This window comes from Argentina silus, assembly GCF_951799395.1.
Source record: "Argentina silus genome assembly, chromosome: 17".
NCBI lineage: Eukaryota > Metazoa > Chordata > Actinopteri > Argentiniformes > Argentinidae > Argentina > Argentina silus.
The window spans coordinates 10,409,223-10,426,296 of record NC_139671.1 but is presented as its reverse complement, the minus strand read 5'-3'; the positions used below and the strand labels follow the sequence as shown (position 1 = coordinate 10,426,296).

At 44.6% G+C, this 17,074-nt stretch overlaps 1 protein-coding gene across 1 annotated transcript in view; it reads left to right on the top strand.

The window, feature by feature from the left end:
- nt5dc1 (5'-nucleotidase domain containing 1) overlaps positions 1-17,006 on the top strand; it is a 35,990-nt gene extending 18,984 nt beyond the window's left edge. Inside the window, exons 7-12 of the mRNA XM_083688638.1 lie at positions 4,022-4,196; positions 6,556-6,653; positions 10,336-10,457; positions 12,880-13,053; positions 14,862-15,030; positions 15,584-17,006. Coding sequence (XP_083544764.1) covers positions 4,022-4,196; positions 6,556-6,653; positions 10,336-10,457; positions 12,880-13,053; positions 14,862-15,030; positions 15,584-15,696 — 851 coding nt within the window. The 3' untranslated portion in view covers positions 15,697-17,006. The remainder of the gene's footprint in view (positions 1-4,021; positions 4,197-6,555; positions 6,654-10,335; positions 10,458-12,879; positions 13,054-14,861; positions 15,031-15,583) is intronic.
- Positions 17,007-17,074: the final 68 nt, after the last annotated feature.

The window sequence follows — 17,074 nt, the reverse complement described above, 5'->3', positions numbered from 1 at the left end:
TGAGCAAATTGTTCCCCCATGTACCAAATCTTATATAGATACAGTTCATTGGAGATCAGATCCTGAAATACAGTTCCATCCAACTCGCCTTTTCCCTAAGATATCCCTGCTAAATATAGCCTAGGTTTTATATAATGACAGATTGCAATGTCCACACGTTTGCCTCAAGGGGAGAGTGACTATACATCTGGCGTCAGTGTCTCCCAGAGCTAAATGCACATTGGTGACCCAAAACCACCATCTTTTTCATCTGAATTGCCATCCATTGTTCTTTTGTAACTCACTTTTTGTCTTTTCTTTTATCTCTAAAGAGATTGTCCTCCTCAGTGACAGACCGTGTTGATACTGAAAGGGATTTCATTTAAGCTCAGTATCTGGACTAGCTGTCTTAATGCCAATGGTATCAGGTGCCAGAGAGACGGAGACAGACAACAGCCCCAGGTCTGCTGTGTTTCCATCATTACTGTCTCTAGTGGTTCTCAGTGTGTGCAAATCAGCCCTGTTTAAATCAGCCCTCTTTTTAATCCCAGACACTGAGGGATACTCCATGATGTTGATGACAGCACTACCCAATCATGAAGACAAGGAGCTGTGTTAAACCATCTTGTTAAATGTTTGTCTGTTGCTTGTGCTGTATGAAAACCAGAAATTACAAAAAAAAAAGGATCTGTGCCCTCGGCTTTCTTGAACCATGCCATTATTGTTACCATGGGTCACAAATTAAGATTTTCCTTGTCTGACACTGACCAGAGAGATAAAAAAAATGCGTCATAGGGGACACGATGCAGCAATTTGTGGTCGGTTTTCTAAAAATGGCCAGTCCTTGGCCGTGATGGCTTTCACTGTTTTTCCCAGGGTTCAAACAGGTGCAGGAATAAATATCCCAATGGTAAGTTAGGTTGGCCTGGATGCATCTCGAGAGAAAACATTTGAGATTATAGCTTTGCTCTAAAAAGATCTGCTCTGTGTGATTTATGTATACAAGAGAATGTTGTTGTGTCATATTAACTGTAATTAGGACTACAAACAGTACATTTAGAGTTTCTTTTTTATTGTGATAACCTACTGTATATTCCCTGTTGTTTCCCTAAATAATAAAGAAAATGCATGTTCATCTAGCTTTTGTATCCTAACTTGTGGTGTAGCTCTTGGTGAAATGGTCCTGTGCTCTGCCCTAATTTGCACTGGAGCTGTTGATTTGTGCATCCTGTCAGAGTGCTTTGATGTGTGAGAGAGCTGCTGGTCGTGGTGCTTACAGATGCTGGGCAGTGCTCCAGCCAGGCCCTGCCTCCCTTCTTTTACTGTGTCCAGCCTCGGGCTTCAGTGTAATGAACACACACACACACACACACACACACACACACACACACACACACACACACACACAGTGTTTGGGTGTGGGCCTTAGATTTAAGTGTCCTCTGCACTGTGTGACCTGAGGTTTGATCACATGTCCTTGAATGCCCCTGAAGTACCATTGATTCCACCAACTAACTGAGCAGTGCTGTTTTATCACCCCTGCGTATTAATAGTGCAACCAACAACAGTGTTTGAAGTGTTCATTGGCCCTCTTTTTGAGCTGTGAATGTGTGATGTGTTGGATAGAAATGAACTGTATGGCCTTGGTCTCTGTGCTGCAGGATAAGATCCCAGAGGGAGAGCAGGGGCCACCCTGTGGTTGTCAGACACTTTGTTTTGCTGACCAGGCTGTTCTGTTTAACTGCAGATGAAATGGACTGTGAAAAATACACTGGAGGAAACTGGTAGAGAACTGGGCCAGATGTGTGTGAAATGATCCCAATACCCTTTTGTTCTTTATTTTGATAAAACTGCTGAAAATGCAGGTGTTTGCCTATTAGTTTTTGATTGTTTCATCCCTTTTATACGATTTTAAGCGACTTTGGTCTACTCTCATTGAACTGTGCTCTGCTATTTGGGTTTTGGAGATCCCTCTTTGTTTGTCGTTCAATACTGCCATCTGCTGTTAAGAATGTTAGCTGGATGAATGTCTGTAATGTGGAGCTACCAATAGACCTTCAATCGCCAATGTGTCTTGCTGCTCATTTTAATTTTCAGCTTATTGACATTAGCAAATAGGTGCTTTTCTGTGCAATGCATATCTTGTCATTGTCAAACTATCCATATCCATATTCACATCTGATGATGACTTATGAGGGTCACAGTAGATGCAAGACTGCCTTTGTGCCACCAGAGAGCAGCATGTTCAAAATGTTCACAACCCCTCAACAGTTTTGTCTCAAGAATCATGAGGTATAGAATGCATGCTGTTACTCTCTTCTGTCTCTCCCTCTGATAATTTGGAAGAAAGGCATATTTAATGTCTTCCTCAGAACAGACTTGACCAGAGTTTGGTCTAATTGTTCAAATTGACTAACAGGTAACTTTTCAATGCACAGTATGTGGGAGCTGTAACAGTTTTATTTTAGCATTCCAGCCTCTTCATACATAGCATACATTCTATATAGCTATTTAGCATTAACCATGAGCCAGTGGTCTCTGTAGCCTCTTGACCTCTGGAGAGGGGGTGTGTGTGTGTGTGTGTCTGTATTGTGGCTGTACTATATGTCTGAGTCTCTCCTAGTCTACGTGTAGCCCATGGCCTCTCCGGTGGGCCCAGTGATGTTCCCTAAAGGAGAGCTGTGCTGTCTGTGCCAGGGTAAACACCTGGTCTGATGAATACCCGCCAATCATCTGCCCTCGGGATGTTTTCCTAAGCCTTCTTTTCTCCTGCTTGTGAAAAAAAGGAACGCCACTTCTCACATATTGGGCACATTCTTCCTCTTGAGGGCAAATACAACTCCACTTCCTGTTGAATAAGATTACGTACTGTATGCTTTTATATTGGAGTAAAATTTGACTTTCACACGTGCAACTAATGAATATGACAGTCAATCAAATGCAAACAGATCATACAGTAAATGTAAAGTTATTATGTAATATGTTTCAAAAACATAGTCTTACCTTCCCAATATACATGAATAAAATAGGCCTTCTTGCGATCTTACATTTTGTAAGATGATACTAAATACAGTACTTTATACACACAGTATCACTTCTTGACCAAATCATGTTGACCCGTGACACACAAAATGGCATTTTCCCCAAAAAAGGGAAACAAAAATGTGTTGATGTGCTGAATGTTATAATGGACGCCAATACTCATTGCTTTTGATGCTGTATTCATTATGCTGGGTCAAAAGGGATGTTTTGACTGTCCCTGCTTTCATACCAGAGATCAGAGGTGTACCATATTTAGCCCTAGTATTTGGTTCTCCCAGCCGGGGGTCTTTGAAGAGCAGGCAGCCCGTCCTCAGAGCCTCACTGGGGGTGTGTGTGTGTGTGTGTGTGTGTGTGGGGGGGGGGGGCGTGACCCAGAGATCCCCCTCACCCCCTGCTGCTGCCTGAGTCTCACTGAGGGACTGGGTGTCTCAGTGCCTCTCAGCCAGTCAGCCAGTCTCAGTCTCCCCACCCTCCTCTGTCCACCCTGTCAGTCCAGGCAGTGTCACAGTGTCTCCCGGCTGCTTGTTCTGCCTGGGAAGACTGACTGAGTGTGTCTGTTGCTCGTTATGCTCTAATGAAAACCACTGGCTGGCAGAGAACCTCCTAACATCAAACAGTGCGCGTTGGGGTGGACGGGGAGTTCTGTGTCTGACTTCAGCCAGGATGTGACACAGCCGTATTCATCCACTTAGGGCTGTCTGCCATATGACTCTTGCAATACTCAAGTTGTACATGGAAAATTCTCAAATTCTCAATTCTGGACTGTTAAGCTTCATGTGATAAACAGAAAGGAACGCACGGTTTATTTATTTATCACACATTTCTTACATCTGTCTGTGTATAATTCTGTGAGAGAACATTGAAAAGAGAAATGACGGTGCTGGTATAAACGTTGTCATGACATGTCACTAGTAGGAGGCTACCATGAAGTTCTTGCATGTGCATCTGTTTACACCATTGTAATCATGCTATTTGTTTGTTTGTTTGTGTGTCACTCCAGAGGATGCTGGGACATACTTCCCCAGTGTGAAGAGGGACCCTGGGCGCTACCTTCAGCCCTGCTCTGACTCTGTCATCACGTGGCTGCGCAGCATGAAGAGCGCAGGCAAGGTCCTCCTCCTCATCACCAGCTCCCACAGTGACTACTGCAGGCTCATCTGTGACCACATCCTGGGGTGAGAGACTGACACCAGACCAGACCAGACCAGACCAGACCAGACCACACACTGCACCCTGGCCAGCCACACAGCCTTGTTTGACCACCTCATGCCATAAAACACACACCACAGACAGACGTATTTATTACTGGACTAGACAGCCTGGGAAGTTCTGCTCAGGACAGGCTAAAGGAGCGGCCATACTGGGTCAGTCCATACGGGTGCTCACCCAGCTCACGTACTGTACTGTGCAGCTCTCGCATGGCATCACTCATTCCTTCAGTCACTCTCAGTTCACATGTCTGTCTTGAGTTTCAGTCACCGTCATGTACTTGCTACACACCACTCACCCTCTCCAGCATGCTGCTGACCGGCACACCCGTTCTGTTTCAACGCTGTGCACAGTCAGCTTCGTTCCAGCCAAGCAGAAATACAGAGCACTTTAGAGTGACCCTTACTATTGAACATGTGCAGGGTACTGTTTGTCCTAACAGGCTCTCCATAGACTCATTACTGGCCAGCTGCAGCTGTGGGCTGACCCAGGGAGGACTGGACTGTGTCTGTATCACTGTTGCCACTCTGCAGTGTACACTGTGTGGTTTAGGCTTATTATTCTAGCCGAAACCCTCTTACACACTCGGTCAGGCAGCTAGCAGATGACCCAGGGAAAGCAGACGTTCGCTGGTGGCTGTTCGCAAAGTTAACTTTATTGAATGCTTGAGTGTGGTGTTTCAGCCCATTATCTAAACGGCCACAATTGCGCATACGCACACACACACACACACACACACACACACACACACACAGCATTGTTGTATTCACAGTGGAGCTCCTAATCAGCACTATTAATCCAACCATTACCCAGACACCGTAACGTTTGATGTCCATCTGGTTACCAACCGTGCATCCAGATGATGCTGGTAGCTGACTGTTTTCTGTAATGAGAGTCTACTTAGGGTGGAGAAAGGGGCTGCAAACGAATCGTTTGTTCTGGATGCCTGCTGCATCTCAGGGGACCTCTGTGGCCGAGGCTTTCCCCCTCAGCCATTTCCTGTCAAACAGCAAGGCCTGGCCTCTCTGTTGTTCCTCTCCCTCTCCCCTGCTCCCCCCCACTGTTTCACTGGCCTCCCCTCCCCTCCCTGTGACCTTTAACACCAGAACATGTGTCACCTCACAAGGAGCCGCCACGTCAAGTGGGAGCCCGGCTGTGTGTGTGTCTGTGTGTCTGTGTGTACGTGTGTGAGGCTGTGTGATTAGAGCACGAGTTTACAAGGCTGAGGGACGTAGATTTATGTTTGCGATAACCAGGGGAGGAAATCATGCAGGCTACGTCTTGTTGTCGGTGGCTCTGGGATAAGTAAGCTTTGTCCTGATAGTACTGGCTGGCCTGCATGTGAACCTCCCGTGTGCTGCGTTCTGTTGTTATTGTCTGATCCCACAGCCAAGGGACTCAAACTCTGTCTGACTGCTGTGCACTAAAGCCCCAGACAAGAGCTCTGTCTCTCTCGTATGGACAGTATGCATTTCTTTCCACACCCGTTTGGTACAAAGCCACTCCAGAGTAAACAACCCCTCCCCCCTCTAATCAGAGTGATATTTCTGTCAGGAAGAGACTTTTCTTTCTGCGTCCATTAGAGCCCACACTTCTCTGTTTTTTTTGTGTGTTTTTTTTAAACCCTGCAGGCTGGAAGCCAGTGACAGAGAGCTGTCGAAAGTCACACAACTTACAGGCCTGCACCTTCCAGGGCCTACTCCCTTCTTCAGCTGGAGATGTACTCTCTGACATTGCCATTGGACACTGTAAACTTGAAATGATGACAGTCTGTATTCATCTATACAGTATCTATACGCTCTCATTGTTATTCCTTACACTCCCTTTACTTGGTTACTGGTAAGAATGCTCTTATATAGCGAGAGCTGGTAGATACTATGTACAGTACAGACCCTCACTGTTGATGAGGTCCTGCTTCCAGTATACTGTATGTATCAATCCAGCGTGTAATGAAGTCTGCAGGCTATATATATATTATTGGCTGTTCTCTCAGCGTGTGCCTGGCGGAGGTAGGATGCAATCCTGAATCTGCCTGCAGTTGCTCGCCAACCCACTGTTAGTAATCACCACAAATGTTTGTGTCCATTTAGCCTCTTGTGAGTTTACTTCCCAATGGACATGTTGACATTGTTTCCCAGAATTTCCCTCTGTGATTTGTAATAGCCTAAACTGTTTATGGTCAATGTTTTTTGTCAGCTATCCAATGTTTAGTTCCAGTAAGGTTTTTGTTGTTGTTGTGCTACACAAATCCAATTGGATGCTGTCCAAGCTTTGTCCTCTTACTGAGCCTGTACTGTATTGATCTATTTTTCATGGTTGTTGCAGGAAGGACTGGGAGGAGCTATTTGACATCACCATCACCAATGCCTTGAAGCCTGGGTTCTTCTCCCTAGTGCCCCAGCAGAGGCCCTTCCGGACCCTGGGTGAGTGTCTCCCTGTCTGCATGTCCATGAAGGATCCCACTGCTCTGTCAATCGTCAGCGCCCAATGCCCAGTGTTTCCTTATTTATTTCTGGAAGAGCTCCAGTGTGTAAACTTTTTGTTCTAGCCCAGTTCAATCACAACGGATTCAACTAATTAATTCAGTTGTCGTGTAATTAACAGCTTGGTGATTAGGAACTTCCCCACTCTTCCAACTTTAAGCCCTGTAGATCAGCACTGTCTACATCAAAGCCAGCATTTTAGAGCTGCACAATGTGCACCCCAATGGAATGACCTCAGAAGAACCTCATGATGGGGATTACTGTAGCTAATTTCCCTTTTTAGGATGAGGCACTGAGAAAATCATAACACTTGAAGACTTCATTTCCAGGAACAACATAAAAAACAAAAAAACATAATCTCTTAATAAACACAAATCAAACCAGGTGGTGGCCATACCACCTCGTCTTGCAGATGTTATGGATTATAACAAGGTTAATATTAGCTGTCAGTTTTTTTTTTTTTTTTAATCCACATGATGATCCCAGTTTCCCTCTGGCAGTTGATATTTAATCGGGGGCTGAAGGTGTGCGCTGGCAGTGGTGTTGCGCTGGCAGTGGTGCTTCTCTGGCAGTGGTGCTTCTCTGGCAGTGGTGCTTCTCAGGAATGCTCCCCCATCTGGACTCTCCTTCTGCCAGGAATAACACTGGAGGGATGTGTTATGTGTGAAACACACCAGTCGGTGAAATATTCCCTCCCCTTCCAACTTCCCAGCCTCACCACGTTGGCAGAAATAGTCTCAGACGCAGCCTGCTCTTATTCTCTATAGAAGTGTTGGCTTCCCCATTTGAGTATTCAGCAGCAGCAGCATTTATGTATTCATTCATTTTCTGTTGTTTTTAGAATGTGTCTGAGTGATGCTGTCAAGAGATGATAAGATGAAGAGTCAATCATTCATCTCTCTAGACTGTATGTTGGTAGTTTAACCACCGTGGACACTGTTAAGTAGATTGAGTTTACTATGTAACTGTTTGTTAAAAACGAGACTTTTCTATCACAGGGTCTGATTAGCATTTCAGCAAAATCAATATACACTCACCGAGCACCTCCCTTTGCTCTCAAAACAGCCTCAATTCTTCGTGGCATTGATTCCACAAGATGTTGGAAACATTCCTTTGAGATTCTGGTCAATGATGACATGATTGCATCACGCAATTCCTGCAGATTTTTCAGGTGCACTTTCAAGCTGTGAATCTCCCATCTACCACATCCCAATGTGTTCTATTGGATTCAGATCCGGTGACTGGGAAGGCCATTGAAGAACACTGAACTCATTGTCATGTTCATGAAATCAGTTTGAGACGACTTTTGCTTTGTGACATGGTGCATTATCATGCTGGAAGTAGCCATTAGAAGATGGGTAAATTGTGGCCATGAAGGGATGCACATGGTCAGCAACAATACTCAAATAGGCTGTGGCATTCAAGCAATGATTGATTGGTATTGACAGGCCCAATGTGTGCCAAGAAAACATTCCCACACCATTACACCACCTCCACCATGAGAAGGTGTACAGGTTTTCCTAATAAAATGCTCAGTGAGTGTATATGTTCAGTAAAAGAAGTGAAGTTTGTCAACAAATGTATCTTTTCTAATATTATTGTGCACTGATGATAGCTTCTTACCAGTACCGCTCTTGGAATTTGTGTGTGTGTGTCAATGAGAGTAAGTTGTGTTGAGGCTTACCGGAGTGCGTTATAGTATTCATAAGAAGTACAGTATCTGCCAAAAACTGTATTTAAGGGGGGGGTTGTTGTAAATTGATACTTGACTTTGGCTTGCATTAAGACGTATTCCAGCTACTTAATAAGCATGGCATTCAGGAGCCATTTGTTCAGAGGATGCCAACAGCAAGATCTCTCTAAATATTTGCCTTGTGCATACACTTTGGTTACAGTGGAAACGCCATAGGACTTCACATCCAGAAAGGATGCCCGGTATTCTTAGTGGTACAGTGTGTGTTTCTGTTCTCAGTTTTTGTGGGCTTGCAGAGACCACATACCTCTCATTCCACTTTGCCTCAAGGTCCTACGTCCTCACAGCTGTTACTGTGTGCGTGTGCGTGTGCGTGTGTGTGCGTATGTGTGCGTGTGCGTGTGTGTGTGTGTGCGTGTGCGTGTGCGTGTGCGTGTGTGTGTGCGTGCGTGTGTGTGCGCGTGCGTGCGTGCGTGTGCATGCATGCGTGTGTGTGTGCGTGCGTGTGCGGGCGAGCATGCGATCAGGCAGGCCTCTGTTTTTTCTCTCTCTTCTGTCACAATATTTATAGCATATTTAACCTTAGCTTGAACTTAGTGCGGCTTACTCTGTCAAGTGCTGTCGCTTTCTCAAATTAAATTGGATGTTCTCCTCCCTGTGCTGCTGAAGTACCAATCAGTTGTCTTAAAGACTGCTCTTATTTCTCCTGTGCAGAAGTGCAATACCCACTTCAAAGTGCAGGATACTCATAGATGAACACAAGCTAGCACCAATTGCTAAGGCCATTCAACGAGGCTACTGTACTTCCTGGAGAAATGACATAGCTGTCATACATCTGATTCATCTGAGGAGGACACCCAACACAACAGGTCAACAGGACAAATAATTGTATTTATTTTGTCACACTGGCACTGTGTCACTGACTTGCATTCAAATCCAAATATTGGTCAGATCTGTGTTTTCCTAGAGGAAAGGTTTTCTAGAGTGTTTGTAATGATCTGGGTGTTTAAGGCGGTTTAAGATTCCAGTCTCTCTGTATCTTATCTTGGCCGTTGTCCACAGGCCCCTTTCTCTCAGAGAAACAAATTATGGTTTGTGCTAACCAGCTGCACAATCTGGGTGGCCAAACCCCCCCCCCCTCACTCTAATGAACTAGAAGAGTCCAATGAACTAGAAGAGTCCAAATCTGACTCCAGATTTGTTCATTTAGGTTTTTGGCTCTTTTTGAGAACTAAGGCTTAAAACATGTACCTGCAATTCTGTGGGGGAATTTTGTGGTGTTATGTATAAACTGTGAATACCTCCCTTGAGCTAATTGTTACACTTTCTTCTTGCATGACTGTGTGCGACTGTTGAGTGAGTGTCTAGACTTTTTTGGGTTTTTTTGCAAAGTAGTGCTTTAGAAGTGCCCCTACACCCAGGGGGGGGGGGGGGGGGGGTATGAGAGGAGGAAGCTGGCCAGCGTCTCTGAATGTTTTTACTCAGAGTCTGTTTTTTCCTCTGCTGTGCTGATGTAATGGTGGCTGTAATGTGTACCAGCTTAAGAGCAGAGTTGAGGAAATCTCTATCCTGGGACCTCATGCTGAGAACCAAAATAGTATCTGTGTAGGAAACATACAGTATGGAAGTTGCTCTAATTAGGCTTACTTCCCCAGCTTAGGGAAACAGTATATTTTTAACAAGGTACTTTTGTCTCTCTCACATTTTTTTTGTCCCTCACAAAATCACTGTAAAGGAAGTATCCACATTGTTAGAATCACATTTGTCCTGCCATGTTTGCTTGTGGGCCGTAAGTTGAGCCATGTGGTCATAAGGCTGAAACGTGTGGTCATGTGCTGAGCAGAGTGTGGTCATGTATGTTCATTTCATTGAGTGATGTGGTTGAGCCAGTGGTGACCCTGTGGTAAGGTTGCTATCTTTGTCCTGCAGTGAATGACGTGGAGGAGAGCGAGGGTCTACCGTCCCTGGACAAGCCTGGCTGGTACTCCCAGGGGAACTGGCCCCACCTCCACGAGCTGCTCAAGACCATGACTGGGAAACCGGATCCCAAGGTATTCAATTCAATTCAACTCAACTTTATTGATCCCTGAGGTGCATTTTGAAGGGCCGTGTCAATACAAGCAACTATAATTCACAGATCCCAACAGTATACAGTACACAACATGAACACAACACATAGTGACACACTAACTATCCTACTGATCATGTGATGAAGTAACATGCAATCTATTTAGAAACGTACCCAAATAATCACAGCTTGTACAGTATCTGTACGAGAAATTGTGTCATCAAATCAGTTTATCTGTCTAGAACGTTGTAGGCTCGTTTTGAGGTTGACTCAGGCTCCCGTTCCTGGCAGACTCACAGAGATCGGACGTCGTCTATAAATCAACCTGGAGAGATTCGCACTGGTGTGAGGGAGAGGGGAACATGGCCGTGCACACCTGCAGGCCTTAGCATGAGTGTTGACAGGGCCTGAGTGCCAGCAGGCTGCCTGCTGAGAGTGTCTGTGATAAACAGGTCCTTTACTGTAGAGCAACACTGCCTATACGATCTCTGGCAGCTCCTCTCACAGCCTCTCACTTACTCAGACACAGGAAGAGCTGTGTCAAAGCCCCCAAGTGCACCTAGGGACGCCCATCATCATCCACGTCCTCAGCCCCCACCTCCTCCACCCCTCCCCCCCTCCCTCCCTCCCTCCCACACCCCTTCAACCTGGCCCGGGGGGCTCAATGCTCCCTCTGTTCTCCGGACACGTGGAGAAGGTTCTCGCGGAATGCAGTGTCAACCTGCACAACCTGCACTTATGGCCGCTTTAAGCAACCCCCTCTAGGGTGACCTGAGGCAGTCGATGTTTTGGATTCATTTCACCTGACAGGACTTAATGCAGTGGGGCTGAATGGGAGGCATTCAGAGCAGATTACAGTCCTCTCTGAGGCTGCACAGTCTTGGTACATGTAGGGTCACAGCTCAAACATCAGGATGCATGGAAAGTCGCAAACACTTAATGGTTCAAATATGGCAAAAGATTTTCCTCTTTTTTTTTGCATATATTCACATTCCTCAACTGGAGGTTAGAATTCTTATTATTATCCAAGTTAAAGCAGGGCCATAGAATATTGCACTTCCTCTTTTTAATGTAGTAAGCATGCCTCACCCACATCTCTTTACCAGACACCTTTAACGATTCTTAAACATTGGTTGTCACATTACAGTTTCATTATCAGTGTATTAGGCAGTGCTTCTGTCATGATTGAGGGCTAAGTAACCTGGGATTATATCCTTATCTCCTTGGCCTCTCATGTCAGAAATGTGATTCCCCCCCCATCCCCTCCTTTCCCTCTCCCTCAGGCCCCACACAGTGGAGCACAATGGAGTAATTAAAGCTGCTCTGTGTGCCTCCCCAGATCTGTTTACCCAGGAGTGGCTTTCACTCTAATCACTGCTCTGAGTGATGCTTTGATAACAGGGGGGTCCACCTTGGGGAGAGGGGCGCTGAGTCTGGGAGAACTAGCCAGAGAGTGACTGGGGGAAGGAAGACATTGACTGTATGGGAAAGGGTCTCAAAAGCACAAGGGTCCGCTTAGTTTTAGTCCAGTTTATGAAACTGTGCCCCATGAAAGCCTCTCTGTAAATTTGCCACTGTGTTGGAATTCTTGGCCGTAAATATTTATCATATTGTTCCGATGCTGCTGGCAATGTGTAGCTGAAAAGTGATCGGTGCAGTCCACAGCCGTTGCTCTCTGGTGGAGCCGAGCCGTGGCCAGTTCTGGGAAAGCCTGGTGGAAACCTGACGCCCAACGCTTGAGGCCCGCCCCAGAACTCCACAGGCCCACCTCACAGCCCCGGCTGCTTGGCCTGTTTGTTTATGCGCAGAAGGCCTGGTCATAGATACAGCAGAGGGCCTGAGAAGAAGAGGGGGTTTCCGGAGTGACCCACAAACCCCCCCCCCACACACACACACCCTTTACCTCCTTTATGGGTGTCTGCCTCATCTAGACATACTCAAATGCTCACACACACAAACCCTGGATTCCTCGAAAGGAGAGTTGTGGCCTGCACCCTGGCCTTGATTCTTTATCTAGGTACTTCATACACAGTTATTTAAACTTTTGTTGAAATTTGAAGTTGGAAACAGGGTGCGAGTCAGTTTTGGTATGCTGTTCCACTAAGCCTGTGTTTTTCTTTCCAGTGGTAGAGTACAAAAGAGACGTGATGGTCAAAGAAGATGTGATGAGTTTTGCAGCCTCGTTGTGTCTGGTCTAGTTTGCCCTCAGGGGGCCGTAAGACACATGTCAGGTTTATTGAATTTGACTACTGCTGAGTGCTCTCCAGGAAGGAATCCAGCCAAATTGCTATTTTATTACTGTGCTTCACTGGACAAAATCAGATAGAAAGAAATTGTCATTCTTAAAGATAAACTTTAATTATTCTGTTCAGATAATGCTCCAATCTCTATGTCCTCCGGTACAGGTGGTGTACTTTGGGGATAGCATGCGGTCGGACATGTTCCCAGGGAGCAGCTTTGGGAAGTGGGAGACTGTGATGATCGTGGAGGAAATGGAGGGAGAGGGTGTCCCAAAGAGCAATGCAGCAAAGTCCAACGAGGCCCAAGTGGAGCCTCTGGAGAAGAAGGGAAAGTTTGAGGTAAGTTCACACGAGCAGCTGTTTCCGCTTAACACACTCTCCCACCTTCCCCCCAGCCTGAAAGAACCTCCCTCCCCCAGTCCTTGGCTGAGTGCCACAATATACCCTCTGTACTGTGTGTGTGTGTGTGTGTGTGTGTGTGTGCGTGCGTGTGCGTGTCACTTCTTTCAGCAAGCATTAGAAAGAGCTTTGGCAATTACAGTGTCGTAAGTGCGGTGGTTTCATATCATTACAGTGTTGCTTCTAATGAATAAACCTGTAAAAGTAGACATGTTGAAACAGGTTAATGTGAGACTGTATTTGTCAAAGACAACTCTGCCAGGAAGAGTTTACAGTAGTTTTAGGGCAGCTGACACATTGCTAGGAAGGAAACAATGAATACATCCTTATAGAATGGACGTCATATCATCCAGTTCTGCCCACTCCTTCACTGACCAGGCCTTGGCCTGTCGAAAGGCTGAGTCTTCGCAGGGTCACTTCCTTGGAGGCTATCGGCCTGCAGGATGTTTTGTTCCAGACAGAGAGAATGAGATGTGTCAGCATATCTGTTGCAGGAACACTCCTGGACCATCACCAGGAGAGATGACCCCTTCTGAGAGGGGCTGAATCACTACATTTGTAGATGGACAAATGGTCACTCCTTACCCTCTTTACCCTTGTCCTCTTTTCTCTCTCTCTTTTCAGTTCTCTGTTTCTTCCTTTCTTACTATCTCTCTCTTTCCTTTAATGACTAATGACTATACTATGTCTGACTCAGAAGCAGTGAAGGAAGTTAGGGAGACAAACTGCAGTGGGTTATATGGTTTCTCTACGTCCTCTTCCCTTGTTTAATGGATATTCATTATCTCCTGACTACTAGAGGCTTGATCCCTCAACTGTTGTTAATTAGGTCAGAGTTTTTCCTCTGCTGCAGACAGTGTATGTAACACATGGAGAACAACATGGTTTTCATCAGTTTCCCAGATTCCTTTTGGTCACATTTTGGCCTGCAATGTTTTGTGGAAATTTCCACATGAATAGGCTACATGATGTTGTGCACCAGTTTATTAATGATATGTTTAGATGGTTCTGTGTTCTAAGAAATGGGATCTAAGAAAGAATGATTCTCGTTGTAGAGATGTAGCCTAGTTCGGTCATGTGAAATTTCATGGGGTACAGTGTGGATCTCATCTTTTTTTCCTGGTATTTTAACATGAAAGAGCATTTGACTCATTTGATATCATTACTGGATCACATTTCAAAGACGGATTTGTACAAGACTTTTGCAATCTGTGTCACCACAGCCACTTCCTGTTGTAGAGATAATTTCAGCACTTTTGGCATTTTTGCAATCCGATATGTGGCCACAAGAACTATGAGTAACGGGTGGGGGATTTCTCAGAAATAAAAAAAAAAATACATTTCTGTTAAAAAGGGATCCTTTTGGGGCACTTAGTGGCATAGCACACTTATGCGCATACCACATAATCGCAAGGTTCCAGGTTCGATTCCAAACCTCAACATGTCTTGCATGTCATCCCTCCTCTCTCTCCCATCCTTCCTGTCAATCTCTACTGTCTCTATCCCAATAAAGCGGAAATGCCCTAAAAGCATATAAAAAAAAAAAAAAAAAGGGATCCTTTAATTGCTCATGGGTTTTCCTCAGAGTAGGGCCCTGTTTGAATACTTTAATGCATTATTACTTCCTCCCTTCCATGACATAATCGCTGATCTAACAGGACTGGATTGGTCAAATCAATTCCCCTCTCTCTGTCAGGTCACCTTCTCTCTCTCTCTCTCTCTTTCTAATCTACATGGTCTACTTTCAGGACCAGGGCATGAAGACACCCTCTGCTGCCTCTGAGCAGTGGGGATCCTACTTCGTTGACGTCCACAAAAGTGGTGGAGGGGATGAGGAGAGCCAGAAACTCACCTGGTGCTGCCAAAGCATCCACAAATACAGCACCATGGCCATCCCCAGCGTAGAGGCCATCGCAGGTACAGTATACAGGAGGAGACAGAGGGCTATAGGGATTCACTCTCTCTGGGTGTGTTGGGCAATGGCACTGCTAAACGACCTCTTGAGAGGCGTGCTTCCAAGGAATGTGACCCCTGATGCTCCTTACCTGATGCTCATGATTAGGACATTTTTAAACGTATGTTCTGTTCCTTCTTGTGAAGGTTTGGTTTAGCAGAGCTATTGTGCAACTTCCAGAAGTGAGAGAGGAGATAGTTGAGTCATGAACCACTCCCAGCCATGGCTTACTACAATACAATATATGCTGTTTCTACCTTTTCAAAACCTGATGATTTAACACTTGGAGGAGGTTTCCCGGACTCAGATTAAGCCTTGTCCTGGACTAAATAAGATTTTAGTAAATAGCAATAAATCTCCATTGGAGATGTTAAACCAGCTTTTCGGGTTTGGAATGGGGTTATTTAGATAAGTGATTGTTAATAATCTCTGTGGTCCATAATTTGTTTAAATTTAGTGTACTATGTGTACTGTTTCACTAAATGTGACTAATATGTCTCTGTCTCACCTCCAAAGATCTTCCCCTGGACTACAATTTCTGTAGATTTTCTCCAAACAAACCCTGCACCACTGGATACTACCCCAGACCTCCAGATTCCCTGCTGAAGATGTGCCAGAGTCAGTCTTAAGAGTCCCTCCCTCAACCTCCGCCTATAGAGAGGAATGTGCCTCCATTTCGCCTGTAGTTCCTCACCTGAATCACCCCACCCCTGGAGAACAGGAATCATGCTCTCGTTGATAGAAACCATGTGAATGTAAAGCACAGTATCTCCCTGTAATCCGGCTACATTTGAACGTTGTAATGTGGATTATTGTACATGTGGAAATGTGACTTGCCAAATGTATGTGTGTGCGTGTGTGTGTCAGCAGCACACAGTACTGATTAAGGCATAGTGTTCTTATTGTTTTATGTGAAAACCACTATTTTGTAATGTAGATAGGTAATTGATGTTCCAGTTCAACTTAATCCCCCATAAACACTCCCCCCCCCCTCAGTGTAAATGTAATGTTAATAATATTTCAGGATACAGTACAGAACCTTTCAAGCCCTGTGAAGTGCTCCACATTTTATTGTCTTTGGATCTCCTTAGAAAATGGATTACCTCATGAACTTGACCTGATGCAACTTTAAATAGTTACAGAAGTGTTTGTCTAATTGTCTCCATAGAAAAGTTCCCTAATAATTCATTATGTCTAGTCTCCATGGTATTAGGGTGTTCATTTGCATCAGTAAACACTGTCATTATGTCTTATCAGGGTTTTTGTTTCACTTTATGCGTTATAGTAAAGTAACTTATTATACCGTTCAAGGCCAAATGTTCCCCATGTAAGGATTATGTGGAAGGTGTTAATAAAGTTATTGTTTTACAAGAAATGGCACAATCTTGTCCTTAAGTTTACCTCTATGGAAAAAAATACAATAACAAAGATCAGCCTCCCTTTATGAAAACTGTAATACTGAATGGTTAAGATTAAGATTATTTTCTGTGTATTATTTTGGTGCAGCAGTCAAATATAGTGCTCTTGGAGTGATTGTGTAAAAATGTGGAATACCTATGCTTCATATGCAGTACCAATTTGAGATATACTTTAACCGACTTTTTAATGGTTATACTTTTGTTGGTTTGCATCTAGTTGTATTATGGTATTCACAAGGACCATGTTTTCATATGTGTGTAAGAAGTATTTTGACAGAAAGTACTGTATTAGCTGATAAGAGGAATAGGAGACCTTAGTCAGCCAAAGTGAATTATTGTTTCTGGTGTATCTACAGTATGTGTTGGTGTTTAATGCAATGCAGCTTTAGTGATTGTATTCCATTTACTTTGTTCATCTGTTCTGGAAACTTTTATATGCCCATTTGCCTTATGTTGAATTCATTAGTGGTCTTGTGTTCTAGAAAACGCAGGGAAAGTGTTCAATGTACGGTCTATGAAATAAAAAAAGTTATACAATTTTGTTACACTTGGCATTTTCTAGTGTTTTATGTGTTATCTTAAACTTAGA